Source organism: Rhincodon typus, chromosome 20 (assembly GCF_021869965.1).
Source record: "Rhincodon typus isolate 14 chromosome 20, sRhiTyp1.1, whole genome shotgun sequence".
In the NCBI taxonomy this organism is placed as follows: domain Eukaryota; kingdom Metazoa; phylum Chordata; class Chondrichthyes; order Orectolobiformes; family Rhincodontidae; genus Rhincodon; species Rhincodon typus.
In genome coordinates, this window is record NC_063351.1 from 15,063,229 (window position 1) to 15,089,126 (window position 25,898).

Consider the following 25,898-nt stretch of genomic DNA (forward strand, 5'->3'; position numbering starts at 1 on the left):
ACAAAAATCCATCAATCTGGTCTCTTTAATAAACATGATTAAATCATCAGTACGAAACTTAGTGAATAAATATGCAATAATCTGTTAACATATACAGCTAGTAATGAAGTATTAAATGCTTATCCCTATAAGAATGCTTAAAACACATGCACCCCTAGGAAAAGAGGGGGAAAAAACTCTCTGCAGATTTTGGCTTTTTAATTTAAGAGGGGGAAAAAAAATACACAGGCCAGTGGATTATTCTTGAAGGCAAAAGGATAAAGCCTAGCATATGCCAAAGTCTCTATGCCTTTTATGATCTGGCCTCTAGTCAAGTCAGTAATTGGACTAAAGTCATCCAGACACAACCTGCTCAGGAAATACAATCTTTGTTCTTCCAAACACTGTTTCAAAACAACAATTTCATCCTGATGTAGAGGAGCTTCTTTTGAGAAACTGGAGAGATATGCTAGACAGCTTGCTCTAAGCCAGCTTTCCTCTATCCAGATAAACGAAGAGCCTCTCCCAGCTAGTTGGTGTTCACATGAACAGCCCCAGTAAGCAGAAAAGCAAGCAATTATCATTTGATTACTAGGAAGCTTCCTTTACAAAGAATTTCCATTGTCGACTTTAAATTACTTTTAAAGAAACCACTGCAAGGAATGTCCACAAAGCTTGAAGTTGATGGTTTTTCATCTTCCTTCAAGAATCAAGTTCTCCAAGCAACATTTGATGCAGTATGATTACAGAATGAAGTCTAAGAAAATTGATAACACCTCTGAACAAATACCGTGCAAATAAGATATTACTCAGTGCGTGAAATTTTATGGTGCGACCTTATCTTGAACGTAATTCTCATTCTTTGACCACTTTTTAATACAAAACTGAATGTGTTGCGTAAGAAGTAGTGATATCAATAAATGGAAGACTTGTACAAATGAATGGCCCAGATAAGAAAACCGTAGACTTGACATTTCTGATTTTTGGTTCTAGCTGCTTCCAAAAGAAGAAATGTACACCCCTCCTATTGTCATAAAGGTGATTGACCACAGACCCTTTGGGCGTAAGCCAGTGGTTGGGCAGTGCACAGTTCATTCTCTGCAAGAATATCGGATTGATCCATATGCTGCAAGACAGGCTGTCGGAATGCAATCAAAAGGTATTTTTCAAATTTCATTACTTAGAAGTTCCAACCTCGTGTGTTTAATGGGAAATTTCTCTTCGGTATAGAGAACTAACTTGGATCAATGTAGCATCATTCACAGGCTGAGTTCTCCAGTGCTTTAAGATTTACGAATCGCATGATTCAAGTGGAGGTGTTGAGAGAGCCATTAGAAGTAATTTCTCTTTAAAAGTATCCTATCTTGATTTGAAATGTGTTCACTGTTGTCATGGCAATACCTCTCTTTCTACGATTATTAGTAGACTGATGTAGTTTTCAATTTGCTTTTTAATTTTCACAGCATCTCTGCTTTCAAATGCTCGTGACTGTGTCGTTGACATAGAAGACAATCAAAAACCTCTCCTTGAATCACAGGTAATGTATGCCATTTTGTTTATGGACCTAAAAATCCATTGAGCATTGATACTTGAAGTATGATCTGAAGAAGTTAACTTTTCCCACAAAGAAGTAACACATTACCTGGGAGGACACCGCTTCATCAGGATCAAAACCTATTTGTGAATTGAAAAGATGATGCGATGATTGAAGTAATGGCAAGTTGCAGGATGTCATTTGTTTAAATTTAGTAATCCTTCATAATCCACACAAATGCAGTGCAATCCATGCCTAATGTAAATCGCAAGGTAAATCATGTTGCACAGCTGATAAATTGGAGAAAGAGCTTGGATGTTTTGTTTTTGATACAAACCCAAGTTGACTTTCCATTGGATGCAGTGGCCTGGGTGCTCTTTATCTTCTGTAAACTGTGGATTGCAAAGTGTATTTCTAATTCACTAATGCTGTCTGTTGTGTTGCTAAATCCATTATGCAATCTGTGGAATCTGTATAATGTTTATGGGTGATGAAAACATTTCAGAACTTTGGTTGAGTGAGTGGTGTGGTTAAAAATATCACTTTGACCAACCCCCCCACCATTAGATGGAACACTCATAATGCATTCTAACTTTCAGTTTATAGACAGTATGACCAAAGCAGTCATCAAAATGGCTTCTCCATCAGCATTGCATGTATGTATGGAAAGAAAGACAAAGATGACAATACTTGGGATTGAGGTGGCTATACTGAATTGTATTCTCCCACTGTGTGTTAAATGAAATTATGGGAGTATTTAGCATCTGCTACATTGATTTTTGTTTTATAATTAACCGGCTGCCAGATTAGCAATTTCTACTGGAAATTGTTGATTTCCTGGATTAGAATATGAACTTTTTTGTTGCAATGGACTTCTTCTGCGTTCACTCTGTCTGGATTGATGAAAGTGCATCACAACTAGCACTCTGGCCCATCTTAAAGTACTTAGAATGTGCTTCAGCTTACAACTGCTTTTCCAGCTAGTTGTTTGCTGTTTGAGTATCAAAAAAATTAAATTCCAAACTGTTAAAATGTTTAAAATTTGAACAGCATTTAGAAAAATGATTGATTTTTAAAAATGGTTTAGGTTGTATCAGCTGGTAGCTTGGAGTCGTCATCTTTCTGGGCTAGCCATTTTGTTCTCTGTTCACAACCTGCCGATTGACCCTGTCCTTTGTTTTTTGTTAAAGCAAGAAAACTCCAGTGTTAGAAATAGAAATAACGTACTTGAACTTTGCTTTGAAGTTGTAGGTGTTCTATCTAATTCTCCTCTTTTCTCAGTTTTTGATTTTTTTAACTTTTCATTTATTCATTTATAATATTTCTTCTCATTCTATTCCCACCCTATTGCAAGCACTGGCAGCTTGGGCTGTAGAGGTTTGGTGTAGGAGAGGGTGTGAAAGGGTTTAGATGGAGACTTTAATGCACCAGCTGGTGTGTTTTGTGCAGAAGGTTACTGGCAGAGTTGAGCTCACCAGTCTGGAGATCTTGATGTGTTGCTGCAGGACAGGGCCATCAGGCAATGGTGTTTCCAGTAGCGATGGACCTTCCTCTGTTTACTTTTCATAACCTGAAGATAGTATGGCCACTTGTGCTTGTATTACTGCCTTGACTAAGAGATTCAATGCAAACTCATTCCTGGCCTGCATGGCTGAAAGGTGGGCTGTAACCTCTAAGCTGTCAAAGGTACTTCATTAATCTTCCAATCAACCTGCATTTTTCCCTCCCAAGTGATTTTTGTACTGCATTCCAGATGAAGATTTGAGAGAGGTAAAATTGCCCCGTAGTCCCATAAGAACATGGGGCTGCTCTCATTAGAGACACCCAAGTTTAACCTGAGGGTCACCACATCTTGGGCCAGAGGCAAGATTGAGAAGGCAGGGCCATTGTGGTAACCTCATGGGGTAGGAATTGAACCATCACCCTGCATTACAAACTAGTCATCCAGCCAGCTGAGCTAATGATATTCCAGAGTTGGGATCAATGACTATTAGTGGCAATGCTTTCAGTTGCAATCGGTTAAAATCAGGCATGTGCAGAATTGAAGTGCAAATATCTCTGGAAGGTTACAGAGCTGAAGGTGAGAGCAGAGATATGAAGAGGTGGGGCCCAGAAGGCATTTGACAACCAGCATGAGAATTTTAAAATCCTAATATTGCTTTTCTTTGAGCCAGTGTAAATCATTGAGCACAGAAGTGATGTGCAAATGGAACTTGCTGTGAATTGAGACAAAGGCAGAGAATGTTTGAACTTCAGGATAAGAGCCTAGAATGTGGGAGGTAGCTGGGAGTTCATTGGAATAGTTGAGTCAAGAGACATTTAAATGAGGGTTTCAGCAGTAGATGAGATGGCCGAAGCATGACAATGAAAATGGACAGGCACAAGTATTGGGTCTGAAGTTCATCTCTGGATCAAAAGTGATAAGATTGCAGTCAGTGGCTTCATCCCCAGACTGTTAGCAGGTAGTGGGATGGAGTCAGTAGCTAGAGGACTGAACATTGGCTACAGGTGTGGACCAGAGTTAACTATCCAAATAGTTCGTGCATAAATGAACTATACTTTTTAATATTGAGAATTTATCTAAGAGACTTAAGCCAGTTTGATCGAGTTCCTGGAGTTGGCTGTTCTCAGCCATGGCAGTAAATGTATTCCTGATAACTGTACTGAGAGATTTTAGGTTTCCATGGCGCACTACTTAAGCTTTGGGTAAGATGTGCAAAATGAAAGAAGAGTGAGCAACGTGAGTTGAGCTTTTCCTTCTAAATACTGTAACTTAGAGCTTCAACTGCAACTGGTTTCTCAGTTCATTAATGGTGTTTGCCCCGGAACGCTTGTTTTAAGTTGACTTGAAAAGAAACCCTTTGATTCTAAATGGAAGTTATTCTGTGTTTACTGGAAGTCAGTTTTCTCATTTTCAATTTTTTCTATTGCTTCAAAGCTCTGACCATGCAATGCTGTTTGGAATATTGTTTTTCAAAAAAAAAAATCCTGAAGTGCCTTTTTTTTTTTGGTGGTCCCAATTCTAATATGGACTTTAATCCTCCAAGTTTTACTTCAAATTGATACCATTTTGTACAGTTTGACAGGAGGGGGTTTGAAGCTGAAGTTTGAGACAGAATTAACAAAAGCTCTGATATTTATTGTCACATTCCAAGGACAATAAATCTCTGAAGGCAGTTCTAACTTTTTTTGTGCTAGACCTTCAGCTACTGTTTTTAAAATTTTTAAATGATTGTGTATGGATTTCTAGTATGGAGCCCTGTTGGGAATTCCACGGAAAACCAGCTATTGACTGACCTGTTTCATTGTGATGGTAAAAGATTTGTTTTTAGAAAACTCCTCTTGTACAAATACAAATATTTCACTCCCAATCTCATTTACATACAGTGGATCATTAAAGGCCTTTTGCTTTCAAAAGACAGTATCTCCTATGCTAGCCTACACAGACCACAGGTTAAACCTTTGGCAAGAAAAAGTCGAACAAAGGCCATTTTAAACTATACAGCATTGTTAAAATCCTTATCTTTTCTTATTATAAAAAAAACTAAAGATCGTGTCCACTGATTCTGAAGGACTGGCTGCTTTTCGATCTTCCCAGGTATGTATAATGGTACTGTATTTTGAAACTGCTAATCGTCTGAAGACTGTCGTGACATGTTAATAATGCTGTGTGGGTTTAAAAAGTTGTGAAAACTGTGTAGGCTGATAGAATGGGATAGTGGCTCTAAATCCCGTGGAGGAAATATGAGCCTTTTGGATTTGAGACGGTGTATCCTCCTAAATTGGTTGACTTTCTGTTCTGTAAAACTTTTTTAATGACAGGGAATGGAACTCTGCATGATTTGATACACAATTGCGAGAGAATTTCTATTTTGGAATTTAATGGTGTTACTAACCAACACTTGTTCATTACATACCTTGTACCTTAAATGGTACACAAGTCCTGTAGTACATTAATTTTTGTTTTAATCCTCCCAACAATTTAAATCCAACTTCTGATAGAAAAGAAAACTGTGTATTAACCAAGATTAGAAGCTTTAATCTGCCTTCTTGCACTGAATTATGACACACAATTTGGCATGCGTTCAAAGGGAGAAAATTAATCCAAATTAGGAATTAATCTTGGTGTAATTTCCTGAAGAGGTATGTAATAAACACACGCTTTAGGAATCTTTTGGTGGGAAGTGCTGGGTTTACCCATACTGAAACCTTCTCTCCTGATACAGAAACTGATTACTACTTCCTACCTAACCTATACTTTAACCATTTGAATGAAAGAACTATATTTTTAATCACTAACTAGATTTATCCTTTTCTGTTCCATAACTTTCAATGTGACCTTGATGAACAATTCTATGCTGTGAGCAGGCTGCAAAGGTAAGGATAATTTTTTTCTCCCTCTTCAAAATTGTTTGTAACTTGTTAAATGCAAGGTGCAGCTGAAACAGAACTCACTTTATTTCCTTTTTGTAACCAGTACTAAGCAAAATATTAGCTGTTGCTATCCAGAGGAATCTGTTTCCCAACCTGCACACAGGCAAACAAATCAGTAATATTGGAATCTCAAATGGATTGGGAAGATCCAAACAGGCAGCTGTTAATATTTGTGTAGTGCTTTGTAGTTTCTGCCTGTCACTGTTTTATAAAAGTTATTTTTGTGAAGAAGATTTTAATTATTTTTAGGAGGAAGAGGCAATTGATTGGTGGAGCAAGTTTTATGCATCTATAGGAGAGCATGAACGATGTGGCACCTATATTCAGAAAGGTTATGATACATTGAAGGTAATGTAATTCTGTACTTTATCTCTGTTTTAAGTAAACGCTTGAAATGAATTTTAAATATTTTGGAGAGAAAACCAAATTCTTCTTGCACACCTAATGCCGTAAAAATATTCCCACTCTCCTCATTGCTCTGCTTAAATCTTGTTTCTCAGTGGCGTCCTAGAGGAATGGCTGTGGTGAGAACATTGCAATTTCAATTCTTATGGTGTAGTAATTTCAGATTCAACAGAGCTCCAGCACTGAGTGAGGTTTGAGTTACAATTTGAATGTGGAGCACCAATAGCTAGGCTCTTTGATATCCTCACAGCAAACAGTCCCTACTGACTTGAGGGAAATGACTGCTTGCTTGGATCATGATATTGAATGACTTCTAATATTAGGAGATATTCTGTGTTATATCAGTTTTAGTTTGTTTACAAGCAACCTTTCAAGTTTTGAAAAATCTGAACTCTCAAACTCACTGCCAAACTATATGTAATTTTTGATGGGATTTGGGCAAGCTATGGGGTCAGACCAGGTAAATATGACGTTACTTGAGTTTTTACAGCCATCTGACATTTTCAATTGTCCCTTTTTTTAAACTAAGACAAGCTGTATAGTCCAGATTTATGAATTCTACCAGCTGCCATGGTGGGATTTGAACCCATGACCCAGACCATTAGATTGGTCCCCTGGATGAATAACCCAGCTAAAATTATTTTGACTGCCATCTCCTTTTTAAAAATCTCTTCTGGCATGCTTTCAGACTGAACTGGTGCATTTGAAGTGCTCTGTTGCTGATCTAGCTGCTGTTTAACCATTTTTCTGAATTGAGTTACCAGAGCTTGTTGACTGTAATGGTTCCATTGTCTGATAGCTTATTTGGACTTGAACAATTTAGATTTAATAATTTGATGGAGAGCTGCCTGAAAAATGTGTGGTCTGTTAAGGTATTTCTAATCAACCTGTTCAGCAATGTTATTGCTCATGTCTGGAGCAAGTAGGACTTGAACCCAGGTCTCCTTGTTCAGAGGTAGGGACTTCCAAGTCCATGCAGAGCAGTGGCTGGTGAAACTAGAAGTGCATGCATCAATATGGCATCAGCGTGTACAGATCTTGGGGGCAGCCATGAAGCTTAGTGAATGTTGCAGTTCCTGGAGTGTAATTTTTATTATTTGTACCTTCATTAAAAGATCTTGGTCTGTGGACACTCTTTTTAAATTTTATTTTTTAACGTGGCTGTTTTAACAAGTTGCAGCTCCCTTTCTAATGCAATAACTTAGCATTGCAGTAAAAACTTTTACTAGTAACGTAGCTAGATTCTAAAATAATCCCTAATGGGGACACCAATACAAAGCTGATTGTTCCAATTGGAATTGATATCTGTTACCTGTACTTTTTTTTTGTAAAAACCGGACTATCGTCTCTGCCAGTTAGATTCTGAAAAGGTCTGTTTTCTGCCTTCACTTGAAATTGAGTGTTTGACATTTTGTATTGCCTGTAGACATGTAGCCGTCAACATAATTAAGAGATGACTTTAAAGCTGACATTGCCTGGATATTTGAAGATTACACCTGGCCTGAACTGTTGCCAATAATCAGCCCCACGCCAGCTTGCATCTAGATAAAGTGACTTTGCCTTCCAGGCTAAAAAAAAAGTGAAGTGAGACTGATTGGTAGTTTAAATTGCTTTTTGTGTGTGTGTCTGAGTGAGCTTCCTCCACTTCCTTCACTACAGGTGTACACCACAGAACTGGAGAATGTCCCAGAATTCAAAGGCCTGACTGATTTCTGCCACACCTTTAAACTATACAGAGGTAAATCCGAAGAGGATGAAGACCCATCAGTTGTGGGTGAATTTAAGGTAATGGCTTGTTCAATGAAAGCATTTATCCAAATATCATCTTCACCTTGCACTAAATCCTAGTGATAAACCTCCAGGCCCAGTCAGAAATCTCTCCCACTCTCGCATGTGAGAAAACACTCAAACTTTTCCAATTATTTATTGACTTTTTTTTAGAGAAATAATTCAAAATAGCAGGTTATTCCTGAAACTAGTGAATTCCCTGTCAAACTTTGTTTAACGTGACTAACTTCTGAGGAAGGGTCACCAGACCCGAAACGTTAACTCTGGCATCATCTGTGAAGACAAATCAGACCTGAGCTTTTTCAATCTCGTTCTACAGTTAAGGAATTGCTATTTATTACAAATAAAAAAACTATTTACCTATAGGGAGAATCTATGGGATATGATATTTAACCGCCCGTGTGCTCTAGTTGATGTTGACTTTTGCCTCTTGTAGGGTTCCTTCAAGATTTACCCACTGAGTGATGATCCAAATGTTCAAACGCCTCCACGTCAGTTTGCAGAACTGCCAGATAGTGGAGCTCAGGAATGTTTGGTGCGAATTTATGTTGTTCGAGCCATTGACTTACAACCAAAAGATAATAATGGCAAGGTAAGAAAATAGGCATGGTAACAAGCATATTAAATCTACCAGTTTGGCACAATTCCAGCTGTTTTTCCTTTGACCAGGTCTGGAGGAATGTGCTGTGCCTAATCTTTCTCTCCCAGTGCTACCTTTCACGTCTGGTCATCTTTTTTTAGTTCCAGCCAGAGACCGGCTGGGAAATTAATGTCAAAGTGCATTTCTGTTCTCAATGAGACAGCCAGCTGCTGCTTTATGCACAGTAACCATGACAATGAATGTGATGGCGAACTAGATATCGGTGGATCGGGAGATGATTTTTCTCATTCGCTCGTGGGACATGGGCATCGCTGGCTGGCCCAGTGTTTATTGCCTGTCCCTAGTTAACTTTATGGTGGTGGTAAGCTACTGTCTTGAACTGCTATAGGAGGCTTTTCTTGCACCCATGTGTTGACTGATCCTTATCTTGTCTGCACTGATGTTTAGCTGCAAATAGGACTAGAATCAGTAGTATTCTTGTGCTATTACTGCCTGTGTATCCCCTCCCACATAATATGAAATTGGGATCAATAATGTTTTTTATTATTTCCTCACAATTGAAACTGAGCACTTTCCTGGTCTACATTTTTAAAAAAACTGAGCTGGTTTTGGGGCTCTTTTTTTTTTTTGTCTTTTATGATCTGAACTGATGATCCTGTAACTTTTGCTATTTGTTTGCTATCATGGTCGCTCATTGGCAGCTTGTTGCGATTATGCTCAATGTACATTTAACAATCAGTTTATTGCACACCAGGATAAAAACACTAGCTATGGTATGCTATGTAGATCTAATTGGAAGTCTCATATTTGCACAATGTAACATGTCTCTTCCCAAGATCATTAAACACGCTGCAGACACCTCACTTAGTCCTTGATGTTTTCCTTAAAACGCCTAACAGCCTTGTTAGGATGTTTGCCTGTCTATTGCCTTCTATTCCTAGAGCTTTCCTTACTAGCTGCTAAGCCTCTTGGACAATCCTTCCTTCTGCCCTGACTATTTTGGAGACTGCTAAATTGCACTGTTGATGTTACAGCCTTTTTTCTCACTGAAAGAGCTCCTTCTCATTTGAAATGAACTTCTCCACTTATTGACCACCTTCACAGGAATATATATTACTTGGTAGGGAACTAATACATTTAAACAGCAGAAAAAGTGCTTCCCCTTAACAAACAAAAACACCATATTCCATTTAGCATTGTATCATTTTCTCCATAGGTAAGGAGTCTTGAGTTCAAGTTCATAACCCATTCCACTTTTAAACACAGTCCCTTCTCCTTGTATTACCAAGATTGATGTTCCAGTGTCCTTTTTAAACTTGGTTCCTTTCGCTTAATCCATTTGTACATAATCAAATGGACTTCCCACATTGCAAGGTTCTCCTGATTCTGTGATTATTCATTTAAAATTTCACACCATCACCACTGGGAATTCTGAGCCACTAAAATTGCATCTAAAACACCATGAAGTCCGGCTGATAAGTTGTTGCCGCATTGCTTCAGTCTTCAAAAACAGCAGTGAAGAATGACCAAAATGGATGGTGTCCAAAATCTTTGCTTTATTTCTTCTCTCTTCCCCAGGCCCACCCACCCACCTCCCCCTCCCCCCCCAAGAAAACCTTGTTACACTCACTGAAGTCATTTTTTTCTTCTGGCAAGTTCTAACAGAATTCACTTGTGCAACAAAGGGGAATGAAAATGAGACTTATTCCCCATGTACTAGGGTCAATCAGATGAACTTGCACATAATGCAAATTCAGGTTTTCAATTTGGAAATTTCCTGATTTGCATAATTAGCTGCAGAACCATATTTCAACCATTGAAATAGTTTTCTAACTTTACAGTTTGGGAAATGGAGTTGTTGCTGTCACAATGAGCATTTTTTGCCCATTGCTAATTGTCCTTGCAAGTGCTGGTGCATGACCATCTTGAACTGCTGTAGGTACACTTTTTTTGTGCTATTGTGGGAAGTGTTCCAGCCTTCTGACCCAGTGACAAAGGGCTCGTGATATGGTACTGTGTAAGGATAATGTGTGGCTTACAGGAGAACTTGCTGGTGGTGGTGTTAGAGTTCAGGAATGTTTAAAGTGTAAAATATGTATGTATGATGTGTATGATCAATAGCTGTCTGGTGGTCAGCTTCAGTTTTGGGTGAAGAGTTTGAGGGAGTTATGCTGATGGCTGTATTTTGAGCCACTTTTCTGCACTTTGTTTTGACAGTGGAACAATAACATACATGGTTTTAATCTGTACATGGCAAATTGCAGTTTAAGGGCTTCACTTTGGATTTTTTCCCACCTCTGCACATGACCGAGGGAAGATGCTTATAGACCCACCCCGTGCCCTACCGTTCCAGTGCAATGGCACTACCTCCAAACTTTGCAACAGGCAATGGGGTGCTGTGGTATTAAATTGTGCCCAGTATGTGAAAACAATCCTGCAGTAGAATTAAGTTCTTTTGGACCCTTGAGTGTGCTTCACAAACTTTAAAAGTAGGTGTTTTCTAATTTTATTTTCATCCTACTTAGTGTGATCCATATGTGAAGATCACCTTGGGTAAAAAATCAATAGAAGACAGAGACAACTACATTCCCAAGACCCTGAACCCAGTCTTTGGCAGGTATGTTGACGTTCTTTCATGGTTAGTGCATGTTCGTGACTAAATTTTGATTTGAGAAATTTGACTGTTAGGTCTAAGCCTTTTGATCTGATATTGAAGTCTTGATGTGTGAGAAACTCCTTGCTTATCTTTAAAATATTCCATGACTCGAATTCTTGTACATTGTCCACTCCTCCCTCTCCAGCATTAATGTTAAATTAAACAGTTGGCTGCTTCTAGATCAATTCCTCTCCCTCACACCAACGTCTGCACCCAGCCAAACCAAACACCACTACTTGCAAAGCCATGGGTTGCTGCTAACCCAATCTGACCAACTACACAGTTGTCAGTCTTCTCAACAATATTCAAAAGCTGAAAGTTGGCAGTCAAACTGCAATTTGTTCTCGCCATGTTTCAGAGCAGATGTATTCCTCAAGTTGCAAGTGTCTAAAAAATCATGGATAGTAGGAACTGCAGATGCTGGAGAATCTGAGACAACAAGGTGCAGGGCTGGATGAACACAGCAGGCCAAGCAGCATCACGAGCAGAGAGGCTGACGTTTCGGGCCGAGACCCTTCATCAGGGAAGGGGGTTTTGAAATAAATAGGGAGAGAGTGGGAGGCGGATAGAAGAGGGATAGAGGAGAGGAAACAAACAGGTCGAAGAGGCGGGGATGGAGCCAGGAAAGGTGAGTGTAGGTAGGGAGTTAGGAAGGGGATAGGTCAGTCCAGGGAGGACGGACAGGTCAAGGGGGCGGGATGAGGTTGGTCGGTAGGAGATGGAGGTGCGGCTTGAGGTGGGAGGAGGGGATAGGTGGGAGGAAGAACAGGTTAGGGAGGCAGGGACGAGCTGGACTGGTTTTGGGATGCGGGAGGGGAGATTTTGAAACTTGTGAAATCCACATTGATACCATTGGGCTGCAGGGTTCCCAAGCGGAATATGAGTTGCTGTTCCTGCAACCTTCGGGTGGCATCGTTGTGGCACTGCAGGAGGCCCAGGATGGACATGTCGTCTGAGGAATGGGAGGGGGAGGTGTTGAAATGGTTCGCGACTGGGAGGTGCAGTTGTTTATTGCGAACCGAGCGTAGGTGTTCTGCAAAGCGGTCCCCGAGTCTCCGCTTGGTTTCCCCGATGTAGAGGAAGCCACACCGGGTGCAGCGGATGCAGTATACCACATTGGCAGATGAACATCTGCTTGATGTGGAAAGTCTTCTTGGGGCCTGGGATGGGGGTGAGGGAGGAGGTATGGGGGCAGGTGTAGCACTTCCTGCGGTTGCAAGGAAAAGTGCCGGGTGTGGTGGAGCTGGAGGGGAGTCACAGAGAGAGTTGTCCCTCCGGAAAGCAGATAAGGGTGGGGAGGGAAAGATGATGTCTTTGGTGGTGGGGTCAGATTGCAGATGGCGGAAGTGTCGGAGGATGATGCGTTGGATCCGGAGGTTGGTGGGGTGGTACGTGAGGACGAGGGGGATTCTTTTTTGGTTCTTATTGCGTGGACGGGGTGTGAGGGATGAGGTGCGGGAGATGTGGGAGACACGGTTGAGGGCGTTCTCGACCACCGAGGAGAAGTTACGGTCCTTGGAAAAACGAGGACAACTGAGATGTACGGGAGTGGAATGCCTCCTCCTGGGAGCAGATGCGGCGGAGGCGAAGGAATTGGGAATAGGGGATAGCATTTTTGCAGGAAGGTGGGTGGGAGGAGGAATATTCGAGGTAGCTGTGGGAGTCGGTGGGCTTGAAATGAATATCGGTTTCTAGGTGGTTGCCCGATATGGAGACAGAGGTCCAGGAAGGGGAGAGAGGTGGTAGAGATGGTCCAGGTAAATTTAAGGTTGGGGTGGAAGGTGTTAGTGAAGTGTATGAACTGTTCGAGCTCCTCGTGGGAGCACGAGGCGGCGCCGATACAGTCATCGATGTAACGGAGGAAGAGGTGGGGTTTAGGGCCAGTGTAGGTATGGAAGAGGGATTGTTCCACGTAACCTACAAAGAGGCAGGCGGAGCTTGGACCCATGCGGGTACCCATGGCCATATTCATTTCAAGCCCACCAACTCCCACAGCTACCTCGAATACTCCTCCTCCCACCCACCTTCCTGCAAAAATGCTATCCCCTGTTCCCAATTCCTTCGCCTCCGCCGCATCTGCTCCCAGGATGAGGCATTCAACTCCGTACATCTCAGTTGTCCTCGTTTTTCAAGGACCGTAACTTCTCCTCCTCGGTGGTCGAGAACGCCCTCAACCGTGTCTCCCACATCTCCCGCACCTCATCCCTCACACCCCGTCCACGCAATAAGAACCAAAAAAGAATCCCCCTCGTCCTCACGTACCACCCCACCAACCTCCGGATCCAACGCATCATCCTCCGACACTTCCGCCATCTGCAATCTGACCCCACCACCAAAGACATCATCTTTCCCTCCCCACCCTTATCTGCTTTCCGGAGGGACAACTCTCTCTGTGACTCCCCTCCAGCTCCACCACACCCGGCACTTTTCCTTGCAACCGCAGGAAGTGCTACACCTGCCCCCATACCTCCTCCCTCACCCCCATCCCAGGCCCCAAGAAGACTTTCCACATCAAGCAGATGTTCATCTGCCAATGTGGTATACTGCATCCGCTGCACCCGGTGTGGCTTCCTCTACATCGGGGAAACCAAGCGGAGACTCGGGGACCGCTTTGCAGAACACCTACGCTCGGTTCGCAATAAACAACTGCACCTCCCAGTCGCGAACCATTTCAACACCTCCCCCTCCCATTCCTCAGACGACATGTCCATCCTGGGCCTCCTGCAGTGCCACAACGATGCCACCCGAAGGTTGCAGGAACAGCAACTCATATTCCGCTTGGGAACCCTGCAGCCCAATGGTATCAATGTGGATTTCACAAGTTTCAAAATCTCCCCTCCCGCATCCCAAAACCAGTCCAGCTCGTCCCTGCCTCCCTAACCTGTTCTTCCTCCCACCTATCCCCTCCTCCCACCTCAAGCCGCACCTCCATCTCCTACCGACCAACCTCATCCCGCCCCCTTGACCTGTCCGTCCTCCCTGGACTGACCTATCCCCTTCCTAACTCCCTACCTACACTCACCTTTACTGGCTCCATCCCCGCCTCTTCGACCTGGTCTGTCTCCTCTCCTCTATCCACCTTCTATCCGTTCTCCCTCCCCCCCCCCCCCCATTTATTTCAGAACCCCCTTCTGCTCCCCCACTTCTGAAGGGTCTAGGCCTGAAATGTCAGCCTTCCTGCTCCTCTGCTGCTTGGCCTGCTGTGTTCATCCAGCTCTACACCTTGTTATCTCTCGTTTGAATGTTTCCAGGTTAATGTGCTGCCAGTGGAACCTGACCAACCTGTTAGTCCTGTTTGAACTCTGAACTCTGCAAGTGAGTGGGGTTTAAAGTCTTGTCCATTTTTTTGATAAAGTTTACATGGAGGCTTCTATAAATCATGTTGGGCCTTTCAAGTTTTTGAGGAAGTTCTTCACAACAGGCTGCTGCATTGGTTTGGAGAATTTTGAGGTGAGCTGAAAGCAAGTCTTTGAGTAGTTAAGGAGCAGGCTGAAAATAAAGAAATTGCAGGCATTTATTCAGGAAACTGAAGTTGGGAGATGGTACCGGTACAGGAGCCCTTGCATTAGCCAACTGGTCTCAAAGTCAAGTTTAATTTATAGAATAACAAATCTGAGAAAGTAACCTTTTTGTGCTTGGAGCTAACGGAGTAAAATGATGGCTGAGGGAAATGCATTGAAACAAACGTGTAACACAGTGGCATAGAGGTTTTCAAAGTGAAAACCAGCTTGTGTTTAGCTTCAGAAGCTCTGGATGTCTGAATAGTTTGTTCTGGACAGTAAAGTTCCTTTTTCTTTGTAACATAATGAAATGCAAAATGCTAGATTGAAGGCATGCATCCTTTTGCTATTTGTGGGACCATAATCTGATCTGTTTTATTAATGTTGGTTGACTGGTATATATGTTGGCCAGAGCAGCAAGGGAACTTCTAGATGATACCGTTAGCTGACCCTCTCTCTTTTTACGTACATCTGAAATGGGCAAGTTGTACCTTGGCTACCAGAAAACAGCCCCTGTGCCAGAGAGACACTCTTGATTGAGGTGGGGCTTGAACCCATGATTGACTACGAGGCAAGAGTGCTATCAATGTCAAAGCTCGCACCTCTTTTTGAAAATGTAGTTGAATGATGTGGATTTGGTAGTTATAAACTTCATGTTGAATTAGAATTACTGAATTAGAGCATGAGCCAGATGTTTACTGAATCTATACAGTGTTTTACCAGATTCTTATCTCGATGACCAATTTTGACAGTTCATGCAGTACGAAGGTAAATTCAGGTTCTGGGTGCAGTGCTGTTTTTTTTAAAAAAAAATGAGCCTGACTCCTTGGTTTAGAGGACCTGGCTGTAAAAATGTAACTGGGATTAATTAGTGGCCTTCACAGAAGCTTAAATTATCCACAATATTCAGACAAAGCTGGAGCAGTGCATGAAGGTAACAATCAAACAAAGGACATGGCTTCACACTGGTAGCCAGTTCAAGGTAACATTGTGCAGTTAAACACCAAGTGTCTTTTGGCATTGGAAGCAAATAGAACTGTAAAAATTACTTTTCTGATTGTACTGAAATGTAATAGGTAAAATGAGTGGTGATGTGGTGACATTTGCTAATGTTATGACTAGAAATTCCAAATCCATGTTTTGGGGCAAAAATGTAATATATCTGGGGAGAAAGAACCCTCCATTTCATTTCTTTTCATTTGATTGCTTTGCTTTTCATTCCTCAGGATGTTTGAAATTACTTGCAACTTGCCTACAGAGAAAGATCTCAAAGTAGCACTTTATGATTTTGATTTGTTGACTCGTGATGAAAAGGTGGGAGAGACTGTTATTGACCTGGAAAACCGACTCCTATCGCGCTTTGGAGCTTATTCTGGATTGCCTCAATCATACTGTGTGTAAGTGTGCCAATATTCCATATTGACTTGTACTGTTATCTCCCTGTTTTTTTTCTTGTGTTTTTGCATTCCTTCTATCAGAAATATGGTTCTTCCATGTCCAAGCAGCCCCCGACTTTAAGTCTGCTTTCTGTTGGCTATGCTCATGAATAGCCAGTTGTGAAATTCTAGTTCTTTTCCTTAGCTATATTATGCACGTACAAATTTTGACCAAAGATTATTGAACAATCATTGAAAACGAACACCCCTAGAGGAATATTTCCTGGTTCCAAATTGCAAGCATAAAATCTTCTTTAATGTTTCAAACACTTGGTCTGTATTGCATTCATGGGTTGATAGAAGGAAGAAAGTGAAATAAATGAGATGTCTTGAGACTTTTTGACATGGTTTCTCGTCTTAACATTTCTTTCTTTCCTTCCTTCTTTGTAGTTGATTTGGATGTGACTAACTTGATTGCTTGTTTTCACAGTTCTGGTATAAATATGTGGCGTGATCAACTCAAACCAACCCAGTTGTTACAGAATTTAGCCAAAATGAAAGGCCTTTCTCAGCCAATCATCTCTAGCAACAGTCTCTCCTACAATGGTCAGGAATATTTACTCAATGACATTGGTAAGCACGCTCTGGCATTCAGTAAAGAACTAAAAGACACTTCATGGGGTGGGACACAATTGTGAAAATAAACTCAAAAATACCATCTGAATTTGGTAGGAAAAAGCTTGAATATTATTGGGGGGGGGGGGGGGGGGAGATGCAGTTTGGCTTTGATTTTTGCGTTCATCGGGAGAAATGTCAGTATAAAGGCAAACAGTTTATACTGAGAGGTGTTTCAGCACTGTGCTCTGAATTTCTCAACTCCTACACTGAATTTCTTGGAGCTTTTGAAGTTGCCTTAAACAGATAATATTTGTGGATGGATGTTAAAACTTGCTGATTGAATGAATACTGTTTGAACAATTTCATCTATTGTGTAGTAATAAACTCGGTCAGGAGTCTTGGGTTAGGAGTCTGATCCTGGCAGAGAATGTAATTTGGAGGTAGATAGTCAAGTGGTAGAAATGTTTAAAGTTGTGTCCTGGTCTGGGAATGGTTAAAACCAGTTGTAATTAGCTGTTGATGATGTTGGCTTTATGCTTACCCCAGGAGGGAAATGCGTGGGTACAGATGTCTTGTCAGAACAAGATTGGTTTGGACTCTTGTGTTCTCGCTATCACTAGCGTGCCAGTACTTGTTCTTTTTAAGCTTAAATAACATGGATGATTTATCCGAGGGGTTACCAGCTAATGAAACTGCACTTCAGGAGTTGCAATTGTAAGGATACAAGAAGGGATAAAATGTGCAAGCTGAAATAAGTTGCTCAAGCTGCCAGGTTCTTAATGTGTTGAGGCAATGCTTGCAGCTATTTCTTTACTGTGCTTCATGTTTTTAAACAAGTGTATTCGGATACATTTTCAGAGAAATGCTGACTTCAGAATAAATTATTGTGCTGTACAGGAGTTGAGGTGGGGGGAGAGATTACAAAAATCAGTTCCGTGGCCCCTCGTAGTCAGATGTTGTATAAAAAGTTGCATTGTGATCACAGCAGTGTACCAGCTTGGATAGCCGAGTCTGGTAGCAAGCAATTTTGAACTCAAAGGGGAAATGAAACCAAGGATGTCTTCAACTGAAGTCTGGCAACATTTATATATTACAATGAACTAGAAATTGCTATGTCCTGCATGGATCTGACATTTTGAAGGTGCTGATTCAATAAAATCAAGTATTTCCTCAATTCTTTTGGGTTAAGCGAATCCTGATTTATTTTTTTTAGATTCCCGACTGTGTGCAAACAGGCCCTTCGGCCCAACAAGTCCACACCGACCCTCGGACCATCCCACCCAGACCCATCTCCCTATAACCCACCTAACCTACACATCTCAACACTACAGGCAATTTAGCATGGCCAATCCACCTAGCCTGCACATCTTTTGGATCATGGGAGGAAACTGGAGCACCTGGAGGAAACCCACACAGACACTAGGAAAACTTGCAAACTCCACACAGTCAGTCAGTCACCCAAGGGTGGAATTGAACCTGGGTCCCTGGCACTGAGGCAGCAGTGCTAGCTATTGAGGTTTCTAGGGAGGGTGGAATGGGTTGTGTTGTGAAATGTAAGGCTGAAAGCTAAATGCTTTCTAATGGCTTTAGCAGCAAAGGGGAATAGTCGAAATGGTGATCAGTTTAGCTCACTTTGTTTAAAAAAAAAAAGTACTATGGTGCCTCCTCTTGGAAGGTATACTGCCTGGTTTTTGTTTTGGTCTCCATAGAGGGCAGAGACTTTGCTGTATGGTAACAAAATAAATAATGAGGAGGCTACACCACCCTTCCTAAAGTGTGCAACTGAAAAGTGAGGGGGATCATCTGTACCATGGCGCACATGCTTTGCATTGGAAATGATTATTTAAATCCATTGAGAACAGATTTTGGAGCCATGAGTAGTCAACTCAATTCATGCTTTTCTGATTTTATGCTTTCCTAGTGACTTGTGGGAAATTTTTACCTCTACTGCAAGAAAATAACCTTTCTGACAAGGGCAATATAATTGTAAACTGTATAATTACTGTTGGAGAAACTGTAGATGAATGTTTAATGGGTTTGTCACTCCTGTGTCTTTGTTAATTTTGCTTCTGGCACAGCAGGTTATGATTGTTTTTTGAAATTTTAAGATGACATTTGGTCATGCAATGTGTATCCAGCAATTGGAGAAAAAGACAATTTCATCCATGGCTGTGATGTACATACTTTGTGTGATTAAACATGGGCTGGTATTGGTAATCATGTCTTGGAGTTTGAGTTGAAAGGAATGCCACGCTATTGCTGAGCAGATTTTGATGTGAGACATTGCAGTCGGGGCCCTTGGCCAATCTCTCCATTTGGATGTAAAGGATTTTGTGGCCACTATTTAAAGAGGAATAGATGACTGACTTCATCAACATTTTTCTGATGAAGGGTCTAGGCCCGAAACGTCAGCCTCTCTGCTCCTATGATGCTGCTTGGCCTGCTGTGTTCATCCAGCCCTGCACCTTGTTGTCTCTCATCAACATTTTAAGCTGTTTTAAAGATATTGCTTTAGACAAATCTGCTTTTTTAAAACTCGGTGACCAAATTGGCTGCCACATTTGCTTACACTACAACAGTGACTGTTTATAAAGTACTCTGTTCCTGTTCTTTTAAAATGTTCTAGGGTCATGACACATGCTATGTAAATGCAAGTTCTTTATAATGCCAAAATTCTGAAAAGTGTTTATATTTTCGTATTTCAAGTATATTTGATTTGGAATTCAAAGTCTTGGGTTGCAGAGTTTTGGTCACTGCCCAGAACAGTCTCAAATTGGAACTTCTGTGCTAGGAGAAAGGAAGGCAGGAAAGGTTAAGCCCCAGGATACCCCTCTGAAAATTTTTCTTCAGTCCTCCCATTTTTATCTCCTCAGCAAATTAGAAATCTACCACTGCTGTACGCTAGTTTCTCTTGCCGAAAAAGAGACTGAATATGTAAAAACAACTGAACTTGCAACTTGACTCAATGTGTGCAAACAGGGCTGTTTTAAGTGGGTCAGCCTTAGCTAGTTTTCTAAGTTGATGTGTCCAATTGTAATTTAAAAGTACAACAGGGCAGATGTCTTTTCACTATGTTACTGATTAGTGTTGGTTTCTCTTATACCCACAGCTGGTATTTTTGGGTGTTGGCTTCTAACTATAGTTATACTTTCTGGGGGTGTAGTTCTATTTGTCATTGGCCTCCCCAACCACACTGCTACCATTGGCCACTTGACAGTCAACAGGCTCTCCATTATGTGAAGGGATGGTTCCTGACCCCTTTCCTGTTTATCCCCAAATATTTTAGTAACTAATGGCTGAATAATCTTACACTAGGAAGAATATGTACTTTTTCATTCTGCATTGTTGAAAGCAGTATCCAGGGGATTAATATTCAATTCCGATCCTGGCAATTGGCAACATTACAGCACACTGGTTACTTTTTGTTTTTTTTTTTGCGGGGGCATCCCATCCTTGAAAGGCACAGGGTCACGACCCATGGTCAAAACAGTGAAATCTCGTTACAAAATCTTTTGTCAAGCAGCCAAGTTAAAATGAATAGAAAACTGGTCTCTGTTTCTGGGGAAACTTCCTGCAAATTGTGCTCCAGCCAAGCTGATCTGTAAGTGCTTCCTTTTTGGAGGCTGGATCTAGTCGGTAACTTGTTTGCACTCGGACAGGGATCATTATCACAGGTGGCAAATGCTACCTGTGGTGCCAATGATATCCAACACTATTGCCTTTTGTGATTTTTTTTTTTTAAGTAGACAGATACTGATGCATGTTGGAATAGGATGCAGGACTACAGCAATAAAAACATGTCAGCAAACTATAATTTACCCAGTTGTTCCTTTTTATGAACTTTTGCTCGCTAGATGACCTGATGTTATCTGCTCCTTTTGCACTCTTGAGAGCCCTTTCTGGTTGTAATTAGACCTTTTTTGGAGAGATATCAATTCAATATAGCGCAACTGGCTTGTTTGGCAGAAATGGTAGGAGCCTTGCTGGTTTGGGATCCAGTTCCTGCAACAAACTAAACAAAATGAGAACAAGTATAAAAATTGAGACACCTACCAAACTGCAAGGTTTTGCTGCAAGATCCATTATTAGTAGATGATTTCTTCAAATGGATCGCTATCTGAATATATGTGCCTGATTGTAACAACAATCGAAAGTCCACCTTCTAAATTTGTCCTGTCTTTGTGCCTTAGATTTTAAACTCCAGTCACTTACTTTTGTCCTGATGTCATTTGGATTCTGACACCTTCCAGTGTAAGACAAACATATTGTTTTTAAGATAGCACTTGTCATTTCATACACGATAGCAGCATGTTCACCAACTGTTCGGACTCTGAAGATTTACGTAACAATGCTTGAACGCGGCTGTTCTTTGCACTTGAATAAATGTGGTGATACCAAGTGGCACAAATCCAGTTATTTCTGGAAATCTATATCGGGATTGAATATTTCTTGCTGAATCTGTAAATATATTTGAGTTTAGTAACTAGGAGATGCTAGCTGCTTTAAATTCAGTGCCTCTACAACCTTTTACATTATACCTCAAACACTGAGTTTCCAATGCTTGGAAAATGAGCTTTTTACATTTACACATCTTTACTTGGAAGTAAGTTTTTAAATTTAAATTTTATTTCTGTAACATTGAATCCTACTTTTCCCAGTTTGAGTCATCTCATGAATGTAGTTGGATGCATTTGAATGCAGAAGCTTGATCTGTTGATATCTGAAAATAAGATTTTGGCCTTTCTTCATTTGTCTTGTATCATTTACTGCTTCAGGGTCTGAACAAGCAATTCTTTTAATTAGATGTTGATGTTGAGTTTTGAAACACTTGAGAAACAAGCAGAAATCAAATGTGCTTTTCTGTTTCAAGTTATCGTAGTATCAAGTTAAACGGCCAATAACTCTGGTCCTACTTTGTCACTTCACTTGTTTGAAATGTGGTAAAATTGAGTATGTAATGAGGAGGGCAGTGTAAAATTTAACGCTGATATAGACTGGGAGAACCGGGCAGAATAAGTTCCATTAAAAGGAGTGAGGTTTTCTACTTGGGTAGAAAGGACATGAAGAGATAGTGTAAACTGAAGGATACAACTCTGGCCTACAGAAGCAGAGGGACCTCTGTGTGCAGAAGTCGCTAAATGTGGCAACAGATGAAGTATGCTTAAATAAAGCATACAATATCCTACACTTATTAAAAATAGCAGAGTGCACAGGAGGGAGATTGTGCTCAATGTGCATAGGACATGTTAGACCTCAGCTGGAGTAGTGTAAGCTGTTCTGGGCACTGCACGATCATGGAAGAATATGAATGCATTAGAGAGAGAACGGACATAGTTCAAGAAAATTGTTTCAGGGATGAGAAATTTTAGGTGTCAAGTTAATTTGGAGAAGTTGGTTCTTAGCCTTCTCCAGAAAGATTTGATTACTGTTCTCAAAATCATGAGGGCTCTGGTCAGAGTGGACAAACAAGCTGTTTATTTGAATGGAAATAATGTGGATGGTTTGTGGGGTGAAGGTGGTGGGGGGAGGGAAAGAGAGAAAGACAGGAGAATGGCATTAGGTCATTGCTCAGTTGGAGAGCTGGTACAGGCACGATGGGATGAACAGCTGCCTGCTGCACTATAACCATCCTGAGATTCTGGGATTCACATTCAATGTTGTACTTCACCAGTGTGTAAAAGGCTTGGAGTTTGTGCATGTGCTTTTAGCTCAAACGTGACCCAAATTAAACTCTTCCAGTGCAGCTAACTTAAGTCTTAGAATTAATGGTTAAATTTTTAATCTGTTCAACTTGGGGTTTCTGTGCTCGTAGCAAAAGGTCCAAATGTGAAATCAACCCAGTGGTAAATTGTTGTATAGCCATTGGCCCCCTGTCTTCTCTTCCTCCACCCTGCCATGCCATTAAAACAATTCAAAATACTCCAGTATCTTTAAGATATACAAACTACTTTGAGAGGGTGTTCTTTCACTCATTTAAAATGTCCAACCAGTTAAACTCTTTATATCCTGTTTTCTATTTACAAACACATTTCTATTTGTAGTAGGTCCAGCTGGTGCAGAATTTCAAACCAGTGTGGATTGCTGGTCAGGTCATCCAATCTCTTTCCTTGTGCAACTCATCTGAAACCTTTTAGTATGTAAACTTCTGTCTTGCTCCATCTTGATTGCTTCACTGTCACCATGTGACCTGGTCACAACAATCTGTTGACCAATACTGAGGGTATTAGTTCATGTCAGACTGAACTGAAAATGGCAATTTAACAACAAACACATGGTTTTTAAGTACTTGTTTTACATTTGCTAAATCAGAACTTCAACAGGACTTTTACACTTTCCAGTATTTATATATGATCGTTGCTACATGTAGAATAATTACCCCCATAAAGCACTAGATATCAATGTCTTCTAAATAGTAACAGTCTGTTTGCATCAGAATATGTATCCTGTTTGACTTGCTATTAAAATCTTCTAAATTTTGTAACTCACTGATCTGCCCAATACATTTTAAGATTGCACCTGTACGTGAATGTGGTGTTTATCTATGACATCGTTCCTCTTTTATTATTGAAGTGGTTCAGTAATTGTATCCAATCCTGTTTTGCCAAATTGTCATGCATCTAGTACAAGCACATTTCACATCATATGCAAATACTGAAGGTCTAATTGCATCTAACATTACCACAATGAGAATATTTTGCATATTCAGTTCGTGCAAAGTTACTTTTTTCTGTTCAGATTGGGCCTTCTCCAACTAGATGTCTTGCAACAAATGCTGGCTGTTCACTATGGTGGCATATTTTACTACTTGTGTAGGATGGGGATAATCTAGCATTTATTGTCCATCCCTCGTTGCCAGAGTAGTCAAGAGTCAATCACACTACTATGGGTCTGGAGTAATGTGTAGGTCAGACTAGGTAGGGATAACAGATTTTATTTCTTGAAGATTAGTGAACCGGATGGGTTTTTTAAAAAAAAAAAACAATTGATAACCATTACATGTATGGCATTAGACTATCTTTTAACTTCAGATTTATATTGGATTCAAATTTCAACATCTGTCATGGTTGGAATCATGCCCAAGTCCCCAGAATGTTATCCTTGGAGTTCTGGATTTTAGGCTAGTGACACTACAATTTTTGTTGCCACCTCCTATTGATCAGTAGGCTGCTTTGCTGAGTGTTGTTAATACTACAATTTCTTCTGGAACTCCTCCCTCAGAACTCTAGACTGTTTTAAAAAGCATTCAAGTCATCTTTTTTTCTTGTCGGATGCCCAGATGTGAGAGAATCCCCTTGTGAAAACACAATTAAAATTGTCACCATGCATACAGGATTTATTTGAAAGTGGGGGTTTCAGAATGTCATTGAACTGCAGGCAATTCAGCCAAGGTCCATGGTGCTTCTGTTGCTGACTTGAACTGCAGATTTTTGCATGCTGCTTTTTCAGTGCAAGCATACATGCTTGAGCAAATATATATGCTTTTGATTTTTAATAGAAAATTATTTCCAGCTCCTCACATTGTTTGATGATGGGATAGGAAATGGCCATCCTTTTAATCTTGACAGATGCTGGTTCATCCAGTTTCAGTGCATGGGTCTAGAGAGATATTTGGTGTTGTTTGACACCACCCCTTTAGCTGTCTATTCAAGGGTGATTGTCAAGATCAACCTTGGGGTTCTACCACTTCAAAGCAGCATTTCTTGTAATGGGAATTTTTTCGAGTCTGCAATTTGTATTGGCTCAGTGATTAGTGTTTTCTCGACTTTTGAACCAGAAGATCATTGGTACAGGCCCTGCTCTGAAGCATTTCAATGCAGTCCATTCAGAGGTTGTGTTTTTGAGGTGTTCAAACACTGGTCGATCTGCCCCTTCAAAAGGACAAGATGTGAGGCCAATGGAACGGTTAGGACATTAGTACCTTTTTTTCTTCTATACAGGGACAGTTCCCTATAAAGTGGAAATTAGGCATGCACCTATGGTTCAAAACAAACCTTTTTAGGGTTTCTAAGTTTTGGCTCTCTTCAGATGTTTTTGTCACTTATAAATTTCCCTTTGCCAAAAAACAAGATCTCTTGCATATTGTGCTTACAAACTGTTCTTTCCAACTTCTTTTCTTTTCTACACATTGCATGTTGTGGAAGTGTAAGTAGATTAGCTCAAGATTACACATGTGGTCTTAGTGAAGATGTTCAAATCTGTTACCAGTTGGTTCTGCAATAACGCAATAGTTGTGTTCCTGCGCAACATTGCATTATAGAAGATCATGCTATAGAAATAACGGGGCCTATGGGGGGAAAAGCAGGGTTAGGGGCAGACCACCAAAAAAAAAAATCACTCAATTGCTCAATGCACATCTAGCCTAAACAAGGATAGCACAATTTGAATAAATGTTTAATTCCTATCTAGTAATGAAATAAAGGTAAACTTGACATTTATTCCCCAAGGTAAGGTGTTAAAATGACTTGATGGGGGAGGAGGTTTTGAGGTTGCTCTGTTGTTAATGCAGGGGCTGAGGGTTGTCATCGTCATCGTTATCATCTTCAGGTGCTGTTGTGGTTGCAGGGTTAGGGTGAGGGTGAAAAATAGCTAATCCAGGGTGGTTGTGGTTCATTGTCTTCTGACTGTCTCATGGGGGTTGGCTTAAAGACATCCAGTTTTTTTTTGCTGCTTTGCCCTTCTTCTTTCATGAAGAAGCTCATAGGGTGCCAAATAAGATCTTATTCCATGAACTGCCACCCTGTTCTGCATTGTAACTGTCCAAGACCTGCAACTGCTTCTCAATTTCCCTCAAGAAAGAAGACAAAACAGAAGTGGAAAGCTCTCGTGGTGCTGCATCCTGGACGACTTCATCTTCATCTCCAGCTTCCACCAACCCCCCCCCCCCCCCCCCCCCCCAGCAACAAGTTGTTGTGGATCGGCTGTAGAGAGGTCTTCACGGTGGGACCCAAGTAGCTCTTCAACATCCTCACTCTCCACTTTTTTTCAAATCCAACTTGTTTTACAAGAT

At 40.9% G+C, this 25,898-nt stretch overlaps 1 protein-coding gene across 1 annotated transcript in view; it reads left to right on the forward strand.

The window, feature by feature from the left end:
* The window catches only part of LOC109936026 (myoferlin), a 194,232-nt gene that overhangs the window by 103,655 nt on the left and 64,679 nt on the right, over positions 1–25,898 (forward strand). Inside the window, exons 37-46 of the mRNA XM_048609170.1 lie at positions 973–1,138; positions 1,443–1,516; positions 5,064–5,111; positions 5,882–5,890; positions 6,197–6,295; positions 8,012–8,137; positions 8,577–8,732; positions 11,267–11,358; positions 16,124–16,294; positions 16,764–16,906. Coding sequence (XP_048465127.1) covers positions 973–1,138; positions 1,443–1,516; positions 5,064–5,111; positions 5,882–5,890; positions 6,197–6,295; positions 8,012–8,137; positions 8,577–8,732; positions 11,267–11,358; positions 16,124–16,294; positions 16,764–16,906 — 1,084 coding nt within the window. The remainder of the gene's footprint in view (positions 1–972; positions 1,139–1,442; positions 1,517–5,063; positions 5,112–5,881; positions 5,891–6,196; positions 6,296–8,011; positions 8,138–8,576; positions 8,733–11,266; positions 11,359–16,123; positions 16,295–16,763; positions 16,907–25,898) is intronic.